Source organism: Pelophylax lessonae (assembly GCF_965119305.1).
Source record: "Pelophylax lessonae genome assembly, chromosome: 3".
Lineage (NCBI taxonomy): Eukaryota > Metazoa > Chordata > Amphibia > Anura > Ranidae > Pelophylax > Pelophylax lessonae.
In genome coordinates, this window is record NC_138770.1 from 557,473,691 (window position 1) to 557,486,848 (window position 13,158).

The 13,158-nt window shown below is 40.4% G+C and overlaps 1 protein-coding gene across 1 annotated transcript in view; it reads left to right on the forward strand.

The window, feature by feature from the left end:
- Nucleotides 1–11,597, forward strand: part of BUB1 (BUB1 mitotic checkpoint serine/threonine kinase) — a gene marked incomplete at its 3' end in the record, with an annotated part of 111,631 nt that extends 100,034 nt beyond the window's left edge. The window contains exons 23-25 of the mRNA XM_082252468.1: nucleotides 4,276–4,453; nucleotides 5,817–5,923; nucleotides 11,402–11,597. Coding sequence (XP_082108594.1) covers nucleotides 4,276–4,453; nucleotides 5,817–5,923; nucleotides 11,402–11,597 — 481 coding nt within the window. The remainder of the gene's footprint in view (nucleotides 1–4,275; nucleotides 4,454–5,816; nucleotides 5,924–11,401) is intronic.
- Between the last annotated feature and the right edge of the window lie 1,561 nt (nucleotides 11,598–13,158).

The window sequence follows — 13,158 nt, forward strand, 5'->3', positions numbered from 1 at the left end:
ACATCAGCCTCAATTTAACCTCTCCTCTACTTGGCATGTTTTTGCTAGTGTCCTTTGAAGTTAAACACTTTTTTCTTCAGCTTTGCACAGTCTAATGTATTTTTTGCTTACCTCTTCCTTTCTTCGTGCAATTTGTTTTCTTCGGTGACTTCAATCAGGATCTCTACACAGCTGCTTGAGTTGGTCTCTATATAGCAGCTATCTGGATCAGTCTTTCCTCAGCGATGGCTTTTGGAGGCCTTACCAAGACCTGACTGGAAGTATGGGGCTAGCCTAGAAATGTTTTAGTGCATTGTTGCGTCTTCCAGACCGTACTGTGTGTTAGTAGTGCTTTCTGGTCTAGAGCCTTGGCACAACCCCAGGTGTGACTCTGTCTTTGAAGACTCACTTCGTAAGTAAAGCTGGTTGGGCTGCCTGAAAAAAAGTCTACACACCCCTGTAAAAATGCCAGGTTTTTGAGATCTTTTGAAAAATCAGACCAAGATAAATTAGTTCTGAATTTTTTTTTCACCATTAGTGTGACCTATACTCTTTTGCAAATAAGAACAAACGACTATTTAAAGCACCTTTTTAATTGTGCAACCGCATTCAGTCTTTTAGGGTCAGAATCTATCAACATGGCATATCTTGCCTTGGGAGTCTTTGTCCACACTTCCTTGCAAAAATGTGCCAGAATCTGTCAGGTTGTGAGGTCATCTACTATGCATAGCCCTCTTGAGGTCACCCCACAGATTTTCATTTGAATTCTGGTCAGGGCTCTGGTGAAGCCATTCCATAACCTTTGATCTTTTAATAAAGCCATTCTTTTGTTGATTTGGAAGTATGCTCTGGGTCGTTGTCATGCTAATTTGAAGTTTTTGTGCCAAAATTTACTGATATTTGGAACTGTTAAGTCCCTCCACCTTGACTAAAACCTCAAATCCAGCTGAAGAAAAATATTTTCCTTGTTTATCATGGTGCCAAGCCAGTGACTTTTATCACTGAAAGTTCTTCTTGGGATGAATTCTTTTTCGCTAGTCTGGTCTAGACCAGCTTTTTGGTCTTGCGTACCATTACTGTAAATGTCAGGTTTGGACACTTGCCTCATTTTATTGTTTTTTTAATGAAGAAAGCATATACAGAGGATGTTGCTCACATCACTCTGTGTTCTATAGTGTGTAATCTCAACCTAATTCTGTTGATTTTGCAAAAAACACCCTTTGAACTTCTACATGATATCCCTTGTCTACCCTCACTTATAAGGTTGACTTTCTCATTGTGATCACCTCTGCAAGAGTTGGTAGCCTTATCCTGTATCTTTACAGTGCCAGAAGTTGGTGTTTCACAAGGGGAAGCTGCCTTGAGGCCTAGGGCTTTCTTTCTTGCTAAGGTAGTTTCCTCCTTCCACCTGAACTAGAAGATTGTGCTTCCCTTTCTATGTCCTGCTCACAGATATCCTAAGATTTCTCTCTAATTGTCCTGATGCCATACACGCTGTTCAAACTTCCATAACAGCTGCTTTTAGACAGTCAAAATTACCCTTTTGTTATTTCTGAAAGACCCAGCAGGGTTTTCAGATGCATTGGACATCTCTTCGTTCCAGCCTACGGTGTAAAGGATACGATTTCCTGGCAGAGATTATTCCACCAGAGAGCCTCCATTTGCTTTTCAGTATTGTTTTTTTCAGGCCTCTTCTTTCTGATGCCAATTTTAGTCATAAGTCATTTCAAGCCACACTGTGAATTCCTTTGATCCTTTCATTGACCCCATGTGGTACATGGGCCTATTGACATTTGTTTGCAGTGCTGTACACCCTTCATTTGGACTGGACTTCCCAATGGCCAAAGACTTTAAATGCATGTAGGAAAGACTATGATCTGCAGAATACACAGTGATGTGCCTCCATCCCTAATTGTATGTACAAACATAGAACAGAGATATACTGTTCAGAGATCGTTCATGTACCTTTCTATTAAATATTATTTAACTTATGAATTGTATTATATTATTTTTTCTGTTTTAGCTCTTTTTACATATGTCTATATAATATCTGGAAACTGATGTTATTTACAGTATCTCACAAAAGTTAGTACACCCCTCACATTTTTGTAAATATTTTATCTTTTCATGTGAAACTTTGCTACAATGTAAAGTAGTGAGTGTACAGCTTGTATAACAGTGTAAATTTCCCCTCAAAATAACTCCACATATGGCCATTAATGTCTAAACCGCTGGCAACAAAAGTGAGTACACCCCTAAGTAAAAATGTCCAAATTGGGCCCGAAGTGTCAATATTTTGTGTGGCCACCATTATTTTCCAGCACTGCCTTAACCCTCTTGGGCATGGAATTCACCAGAGTTTGATAGGTTGCCACTGGAGTCCTTTTCCACTCCTCCATGACGACATCACGGAGCTGCTGGATGTTGGAGATCTTGCACTTCTCCACCTTCTGTTTGAGGATGCCCCACAGATGCTCAATAGGGTTTAAGTCTGCAGACATGCTTGGTCAGTTCATCACCTTTACCCTCAGCTTCTTTAGCAAGGCAGTGGTTGTCTTGGAGGTGTGTTTGGGGTAATTTATCATGTTGGAATACTGCCCCTGCGGCCCAGTCTCTGAAGGGAGGGGATCATGCTCTGCTTCAGCATGTTACAGTACATGTTGCATTCATGGTTCCTTCAATGAACTGTAGATCCCCAGTGTTGGCAGCACTAATGCAGCCCCAGACCATGACACTCCATGCTTGACTGTAGGTAAGACGCACTTGTTTTTGTATGCCTCACCTGGTTGCTGTCACACACACTTGACACAATCTGAACCAAATAGGTTTATCTTGGTCTCATCAGACCACAGGACTTGGCTACAGTAATCCATGTCCTTAGTCTGCTTGTCCTCAGCAAACTGTTTGCCGGCTCTCTTGTGCATCGTTTTTAGAAGAGGCTTCCTTCTGGAACAACAGCCATGCAGACCAATTTGATGTAGTGTGCGGCGGATGGTCTGAGCACTGACAGGCTGACCCCCACCCCTTCAACCTCCTGCAGCAATGCTGATAGCACTCATACGTCTATTTCCCAAAGACAATCTCTGGATCTGACGCTGAGCACATGCACTCAACTCCTTTGGTCGACAATGGCGAGGCCTGTTCTGAGTGGAACCTATCCTGTTAAACCGCTGTATGATCTTGGACACTGTGCTGCAGCTCAGTTTCAGTGTCTTGGCAATCTTCTTATAGCCTAGGCCATCTTTATGCAGAGCAACAATTTTTTTTTTTTTTTTTTTTTTTACAGATCCTCAGTTCTTTGCCATGAGGTGCCATGTTGAACTTCCAGTGACCAGTATGAGAGAGTGAGAGCGATAACATCAAATTTAACACACCTTCTCCCCATTCATACCTGGGACCTTGTAACACTAACGAGTCACATGACATCGGGGAGGGAAAATGGCTAATTTGGGCCCAATTTGGACATCTTTACTTAGGGGTGTATAACCGTTGACAGCGGTTTAGACATTAATGGCTGTGTGTTGAGCTATTTTGAGGGAACAGCAAATTTGCACTGATTATACAAGCTGTACTCTCACTAATTTACATTGTAGCAAAGTGTCATTTCTTGATGTCACATGAAAAACTATGATAAAATATTTACAAAAATGTAAGGGGTGTACTCACTTTTGTGAGATACTGTATTTGTATTACTGAATGTGCAAAAATCACCATTTTGATTTTATATATCTGTATTTCAGTTAGTGACCTGCCTCGTTTAAAGTCCCATGACCTCTGTTCTATGTTTGTATTTTAAAATGCATGTGACCTGTAATGTAGGATTTAGAAAACATTTGTCTTATCCCTCCCTTGTTGCTTATGATCATCTATTAATGCTTTGTACCAAACTGAGGTTTGTTGAAAGTTATATAGGTCTGTCCTTACAGCTTTGTTTGCCAGTGTTCATAACTTTGAAGGCAGCCTTATAACCCAATGTTCTATAAAGGTGTTGTGTAATGTACTCTGAAAATATGATTTTACACGTAAAGGGGAAAATCCTCTTGTGTGGTTTTTTTTTTTTTTTTTTTTTATTCCTTCACAGTGCCTAATAGATGCAAAGATGAATTGGGGCTTGTTTTTAAAGTGCTTTTACTGCTTGTTTAGACTATGTAAATACTTTATTATGCATGATCTGGGCAAAGGTTCACTTTAAGCTATAAATGTGAAATATTTTATTTCCACGCGTGTGCGCTCTATTGCAGTACAAAATTCTAGCTCTTTTATATATCTGACAATACCATTTTCTGTGCTTCCCAGCTTTATAGATCATGAGTCGTGTACACTGGATCTGGTATCACATGGACTTGCTCTCATTGATTTGGGTCAGAGCATAGATATGACCCTCTTCCCAAAAGGAACAGCTTTTAAAGTAAAGTGTGATACCTCTGGCTTTCAGTGCGTGGAAATGCTGACAAATAAGCCCTGGAACTATCAGGTATGCACCCAGGTCCTATTTAAAATGAAACTGGAAGTTATGATCTGCAAAATACTGTTGGACTTTTATTTTTCTATCTTTTAACTGTAGGGTATAGAAGGCTTCCATGACAGGTTAACCAGGAAATAACCTTCTGCAGAATATTAATTTTTCTAAGCATTCCTCTAGCCCTTGGATTAGACTTCTTAGCTTTGTCTACCTTTTTTCTTTCGGTCTGTTTTGCTCATAGCGTTTTATCTCTTCCAGGCTAACATTATGGGGTCGATTTAGTAAAACTGAAGAGTGCAAAATCTGGTGCAACTGTGCATGGTAGCCAATTCGCTATTAACTTCAGCTTTTTTAGTTAAAGCGGAGTTCCACCCAAAAGTGGAAAAAAAAGAGAAAGACTGAATGCCTAGGAGCGTTCCCCGACCTTATAAAGGCAGTCGCGCATGCGCAGAACCGCGCTGCGTGACGCCGTGTGACGTGGTCCATGACTCGGTCGCGCCGGTGCGCATGCGTCATTGGCTATGCGCATCCCTTGGGGCCGTGCGGACGTGCCACGTAGGCCGCCGACACAGATGGAGAGGCCGAGTAATCCCGAGGTGGGATTGCGCAAACGTTATCGCGTCTACAAACTAGGGGAAAGATTTTGTGTCATTTTTATTTTTACTAGTAATAGCGGCGATCAGCGATTTTTAGCGGGACTGCGGCAGACAGATTGGACACCTAACTGACCTTTTTGACTCTTTTGGGGGGAACTAGTGACATTACTACAGTAATCAGTTCTAAAATATGCACGGTTACTGTACGAACGACACTGGCAAGGAAGGGGTTAACCCCAGGGGCGCTCAAAGGGTTAAATGTGTCCCTAGGGGGTGTTTTCTAACTGTGTGGGGGATGGCCTTGCTGGAGGAACACGGGATTCCTGTGTTCATTACTAACAGAACAGTCGTCTGCCATATTTACATCGGCAGACCACCGTTCTGTCTCCACGGGGATTGATCGCGGTTGTCCGGCGGACATCGTGTCCGCTGGACCCGCTGATTGGCTCCCCTTGTGGCCAATCTCCCACGTGCGCGTGCCCCTACTAGCTGTCCTGCGAAATTACATACATGTACGTCGTTTCTCTGGACAGAGCTGACCTGCCGCAGTATATGTACGGTGGCTGGTCAGCAAGTGGTAAAGTCATGGCACTTCATTGTTTTAAGCTGGCTTTGATGCTTCTCAGTCTGAAATTGTTCTTTGTATGAGAGCATATTATCCCGTTTTCAGAACTGCTCTTTTTGTGAGTGTGTGTACATGTAATAAAAGAATACATGCCTACCTACATCTGATACTGCAAATGAAGCACTGACAATTTTACTGGCTTCTTTGTTTCCAGACAGACTACTTTGGCATCGCTGCAACAGTTTACTGCATGCTGTTTGGCAACTACATGAAAGTCCATGAGGAGTGTGGTGCTTGGAAGACAGAAGGAACTTTTAGACGGTCTGTTGGGTTTTATTATTATTATTATTAATCTAAACAGAACAGTGACGGCAGAAAAAAGACCAAGTGGTCCATCGAGCCTTCCTGTGTTCACTTTTTATCGTTGTCTTGTCTGAGTATAGATCAGTTTGTCCCAAGCATGTTTGAAACCATTTATTGTTGGCTGACTCATTACCTCTGCTGGAAGTCTATTCCGAGCATCAAATACTCTTTCAGTAAAATAAAACTTTCTAAGATTAGTTTTGAACTTTCCTCCTGCTAGTTTGAGGTCATGTCAAAATCCTGCCCTCTTAAACCTGAATCACCCCCTTGATGTATTTAAATGTTTATGTCTCCCCTTTAACTTCTTTCATCCAGACTGTACATTTTAAGTTCCTGAAGTCTCTCCGGATATGTTTTTATCCATCAGACCTTTCACCATTTTTTTTACCCGTCTCTTTATTTTATCAATATCTTTGAGGTCTCCAAAACTGGACGCCGTATACTAATGGAGGTCTCACTGAAGATCTATGAAGAGGAATGAGAATCTCCTTCCTCTTGCTGGTGAATCCTCTAGTGATGCATCCTAGAATTCAATTCTTTTTGCTTTTCCAACTGCCTGGCAACAATGTTTGCTCAATTTGCAATCATCCTCCTTTTTCTTCTGTAGTGCTGGCCAAAACTGTCAACCCCCCCCCCCCCCCCCAAATACTGTACTCTCTCAAGGGATTTTTATTCCCAAGGTGCGTTCTTTTACATTTAGGAACATTGAAATTTAGTCTCCACTGCTTTGACCAATCTTCCAGCAATGCCAGATCACGTTCTATGTTACAGGCACCTCCAGGAATGTCATCCCTATTTATTACACACCTTTTGATTCATCAGCAAAAGGACATACCTTGCCCAACATACCTTTTAGTTATTTTACTTTTCATACAGATTAAACAGAACAGGACCCAGTACAGAGCCTTGTGTGACACCACTAGTGGCTGGGCTCTGTTCTGAGTGAACCCCATTTACGACCACACTCTGGTATCTATCTTTTAGCCAACTGCAGATTCACTGAACCACCCAAGGGTTAAGTACTAGCTTGTAACTTTAGTATTAGATCATTATGTGGAACTGTTTCAAATGCGTTGCTGAAATCAAGATCTATTATGTTCACAGCACCACCCTGGTCCAAAACATTGGTAATCTAGTAAAAAAAAAATGTAATCCGATTATTCTGACATGATCTGCCAGAATAGTAAAACCATGCTGCTTTGGGTCCAGCAATTTGTGTGTTTTTAAGTAAACAATGAACCTTTTCCGGAGTGATTCCATTAATTTGTGTGATTAACCCCTGCACTCGTTAACTTAAAATACTCTGCGGGTAACCATTTCATACACTATATTTTATTTATTTATATATATATATATATATATATATATATATATATATATATATAATCTCTATCCATTTCACAGTACCGTTCAAAAGTTTGTGGTCACCCAGACAATTTCATGTTTTCCATGAAAACTCACACTTTTATACATCAAAGGAGTTGCAAAATGAATAGAAAGTATAGTCAAGACATTGACAAGGTTAGAAATAATTTTTATTTGAAATAATAATTTTGTCCTTCAAACTTTGCTTTCATCAAAGAGTTCTCTATTTGCAGCAATTACAGCCTTGTAGACCTTTGGCATTCTAGCTGTAAATTTGTTGAGGTAATCTGAAGAAATTTCACCCTACGCTTCCTGAAGCACCTCCCACAATTTGGATTGGCTTGATGGCCACTAATTCCATACCATACGGTCAAGCTGCTCCCACAACAGCTCAATAGGGTTGAGATCTGGTGACTGCGCTGGCCACTCCATTACAGACAGAATACCAGCTGACTGCTTCTTCCCTAAATAGTTCTTGCATAGTTTGGAGGTGTGCTTTCGATCATTGTCCTGTTGTAGGAGGAAATTGGCTCCAATCAAGTGCTGTCCACAGGGTATGGCATGGTGTTGCAAAATGGAGTGATCGCCTTCTTTATTCAAAATCCCTTTTACCTTGCACAAATCTCCCACTTTACCAGCACCAAAGCAGCCCCAGACCATCACATTACCTCCACCATGCTTGACAGAGGCGTCAGGCACTCCTCCAGCATCTGTTCACTTGTTCTGCTTCTCAAAAATGTTCTTCTGTGTTATCCAAACACCTCAAACTTAGATTCGTCTGTCCAATGTCTGTGTTCTTTTGCCCATCCTTATCTTTTCCTTTTTATTGGCCAGTCTCAGATATGGCTTTTTCTTTGCCACTCTGCCTAGAAGGCCAGCATCTTGGAGTCGCCTTTTCACTGTGGTCGTTGAGACTGGCGTTTTGCGGGTACCATTTAATGAAGCTGCCAGTTGAGGACCTGTAAGGGGTCTTTTTCTCAGACTAGAGACTCTAATGTACTTGTCCTCTTGCTTAGTTGTGCACCGGGGCCTCCCACTTCTCTTTCTATTCTGGTTAGAGACCATTTGTGCTGTTCTCTGAAGGGAGTAGTACACCCCATTGTAGGAAATCTTCAGGGTCTTGGCAATTTCTCACATGGAATAACCTTAATTTCTCAGAACAAGAATAGACTGTCGAGTTTCAGAAGAAAGTTCTCTTTTTCTGGCCATTTTGAGAGTATAATCAAACCCACAAATGCTGACGCTCCAGATACTCAACTAGCTCAAAGGAAGGCCAGTGTTATAGCTTCTCTAATCAGCACAACAGTTTTCAGCTGTGCTAGCATTGCACAAGGGTTTTGTAATCATCAATTAGCCTTTTAACATGATTAGCAACACAATCAATGTACCATTAGAACACAGGAGTGGTGGTTGCTGGAAATGGGCCTCTGTACACCTATGTAGATATTTCATTAAAAATCAGCAGTTTCCAGCTAGAATAGTCATTTACCACATTACCAATGTCTAGATGGTATTTCTGATTAAGTTAATGTTCTCTTTAATGAAAAGACAGTGCTTTTTCTTTACAAAAAATGACATTTCTAAGTGACCCCAAACTTTTTAACGGTAGTATGTATGTATGTATGTATGGAAAACTGTGCATGTTGAACAGTTATGGTTGCTGCATGCACACAATTGTATTCCTACAATTAATTCCTACAATTCATATAAGTATTAGATGGAGATAAGTGCAGTGCTACCACCTAATGATAGCATACAAAACGCCAATATACCAAATACAATATGAAATAATGCATAAACGTATTTATAAATAATCATGCAATATATCACTGTATGTCAATCATGCCAGATCATAACATCAAAAATGTCAGTTCATATAGGAATAAAGTGACCTGTCGCCTTTAACTAATGCGCAGTCCTTATTGAGGTGCTTTTGTTACCACTTCCTGTCAACTCTGTGCTCCCACCTTAATGATCTGTTACAGCGCCTGCGTAATCATATCTAACTTGTGATCTCCTGCTCTTATCCAGTGAAGAACATCCTGTAGTATTACCTCCCTCTTACTAGGGTGCTTGAATCCTGTTGTATGTACTTTCTGGAGGGCAAGTGTGTTGGTCCCTTTTAAGAGCGCCTTACCCGCGATGTTGGTTGCTCCCGTGCCATGTGGAAACGAAGAGGATGCCCCCAATAGTGTAAAAGCCATATAGAACCATTTTTATCCATGTAAAATTATGCTTACACATAAAATAAAACTCCACTGCATTCATTAAAACATTACTCTTCCTGGTATGAAGGCACCTCCACTCCGCAATCCCTCAGATTCCACCCTAGGCATTATGTCACGTACCACATGACTTCATCAGGGGACTATTAACTTTAAGTCCATTAACTTGACTACAACTGATGGTAAACTCACTGGCCTGTAATTGCCAGCCTCTACTTTCTTGCCCTTATTGTGGATGGGTACAATATTAGCTGTCCGCCAATCATAGGGAGCTTTCCTGCTGTTAGAAGAGATTGGTTAACCACTTGACCTCTGGAAAATTGCTGCCAATACCCCCCCCAATGACCACGCCATTTTTTGGCAATACGGCACTGTGTTTCTTTAACTGACAATTGTGTGGTCGTGCAATGCTGTACCCAAATAAAGTTGATGTCCGTTTTTTTTGTTTTGTTTTTTCCCCCCACAAATGAAGCTTTCTTTTGGTCGCATTTGATCACATCTGCAGTTTTTTATTTTTTGAGCTATAAACAACAAAAAGACCTACATTTTTGGGAAAAAATAAATAAAAACATTTTTTTTTAACTTTCTGCTATAAAACACATCCATCGAAAAAATCAAGTTTCTGCATAAATTTAGGCCAATATGAATTATTCTACATATTTTTGGTAAAACAAAATCCCAATAAGCGTATATTGATTGGTTTGCGCAAACAAACTATGGGTTATTTTTATTTTTACTTGTAATACCTGCGATCAGCGACTTATAGTGGGACTGCAATATTGTGGCGGACAAATCAGACACTAATTGACACTTTTTGGGGAACAGTGAAAGGAATACAGTGTTCAGTGCTAATAAAAATGCACGGTCATTATATTAATGACAATGGCTGGGAAGGAGTTAACTGTGCCTAGCTGGTATTTTACTACTGTGGGGGGAGGTGCTTGTACTAGAGGAAGGCATGGATCGTTGCCTTGGCTTTGCAAAGACACAGGATCCATGCCTTCTGTACTGACAGAATGGGGATCTGCCTTGTTTACTTAGACAGACCGCCGTTCTGCCATTGTACTGAAGCATCGGCGGGTGCCAGCGGACATAGTTCGCTATACCCACCGATAAGCTCCTGCTGTGTATAATCTGAGTGGGCCGCCAGCGGCTCGCGCATACCCCAGGCTTGGAAGTGCAGAATAACGTACTAGATATGTGATCCTGAGCAGCAGGGCCGCCTTGCCACTGTTTATATGCAAGTTGTATGGTCGGCAAGCGGTTAAAAAGATCCATTAATGGTCCAACAAATATGCCTCCAAGTTCTCCTGAAATTCTGGGGTGAATACCATCAGGGCCCATTGCTTTGTTAATCTTTAATTGAGCCGGTTCCGCTGTCTCTAGAAATCCTAGAAATTACCCTCATTACTAGAACCAATAGGATTCCACAACTTGTTATTGCTTTCACAATATATTTCTGAGAAGACTGAACAGAAGTAATGGTTTAAATGGTTTTGCCATATCCAGGTCTCCTTCAACAGAAGTATTGTGGGAAGTTTAAATTTTAGTAATCCCATTGTATTTTTTCCTTCCATCACTAATGTAGCTAAAGGATTAATCTCCTTTAGCAATTTGTTCCACTTTCTGTGCTTTGGCAGCCCTGATAATGTGTTTGGCCTCCTTTTTGTCTATTTTTATACTCTTCTCTGTCTGCTACACCTCCTGTTTCCTTGAATTTTCTATATGCAGATTTTTTTTTCTCCCTTTTTTTTCTTCCTACTTGCACAATATTAACCAATATGGTTCATTAAAGAGGTGTGTGTCTATATCTTTAAATTGAAAATGTATTTTATATTTTTTTTAGATTGCCAAATGGGGAGCTGTGGGTAGAATTTTTCAATACCTTGTTGAATATCCCTGACTGTCACAGCCCGTCGCCCCTCCAAGCTCTGCGCGAGAAACTCACAAGGACTTACCAGATGATGTATACAAATAAAGTAAAATCCCTGCGCAACAGACTTGTCATACTACTTCTGGAAAACAAGCCTACGAGGAAATAAATTTCTGTTACTGATATGTAGTCCACAAACTGTGTATTCTCCTGACTTTAAAAGGAGCTCACTGCCAAGCTGCTGCAATGCTTCCATCACAATGTTGAAGACTTTTTCTTTTTTTTAAGCTAGAGACCTGTATAAACATTACAAATAACATATAGCAATGCATCTTTAAATTCCTCAAAAAGTAGCACCCGTTCAGCTGTATGTGATTAAGATTTTAGTGGTTTTAAGTAATATATATGGTATTTTTGTGAACCAGCATTCATGTCTGTCTTGTTGCATACTGTTACTATGTACATAGTGCCTTTTACCTTACCTTCCCAAATTCTCCAGAGCTTGGTTTGTGTGACTTTTTTATAAATGTATAATACAATGCTATTACTTTGTATGGGAGCTGGTGGAAATTTATTGTATAGCTGAAGTTACTGCCCATTGTGAAGAAGCATGTCCTATCAGAACTATGAATCCTACAGGAAGATAACCTTTTTTTAATTCAGCTCACTATTTTTTTTAAAGTGTACATAAACCCTTAACATGGACTGCTGTTATTTGCTCCTTTTTGGTCTGTTAAATCTACCATTTACAGAACCCCTTCCTTCTATCTTGGAGCAGAGGAGGTGTTGCAATGTCCTTACATACGATCCTAGGGTAACAACACTGCTCCTCCATACATACACTATAGTGAATAAGTGGTGTTACTCTAGGACAGGAAGTGTGTCCTGGTAGAATCCCAAATAAAAAAGAGTGGTTTTGTATTTATTTTAACCAGGACTAAAAATAAAAATTGTACAAAGTTTTATTATAGTTGGATAAATAAGCATATTATGACTTGCATTTTTAGATACATGAATGATTGTGCTTTCAGTTCCTTTTTGTATTTTCCAAATTCTTTTTGTGACTTTGGTTTTAAAAAAAAAAAAAAATCTGTTTTATAGAGCTCACCGTAGAATGAATTGGACACAGTAGTGGGAGTCCAAGCTGCATGCTCACCTCCTCTCTTCTGATGTCTTTTAGGACTATTTTTCTTTTTTTTTGACAGAGCATGGGAAAACAGTTTCTGCTGTGCTCTTTTCTTTAGACGACCCATTGTGCTTTCTGCATCCTGTTTTTTGTAGGTTTGCCCAATGCTGGACAAAAAGTCTGCAATAGGCTCCTGATCAGACCCCCTTTTACTTTTAGTATAAGGTCACCTTTGGGAACATGTAACCTGTTCCAGATGCTGCAACCACTGTCACTTTTTTAAATCAGCGGGGCACAGCTTACATGGCCGCATCATTAATTCACACAGGTCTGTGTGTGAATGAACTACAAATCTTGACATCCTTTGCGGCTGTCGGCTTGTGGTTCTTAACGTACTAGTTAATTGGTTCTTCCTGTCAGATTGTATCTGCTTGCCTGTACGGGCACACAGTTACACTTAATAACAGTTCAGTGCTATAAACATAAATAAAGGCTTATGTCAAGAAAAAATTTCCATTCCATTTCTATTTTCTGAAGCTGTCACACCCTGTGACGAAACGTGTCAATTTGGAATGCACATTGGTCGCGAGGCTGAAGTAGCAGG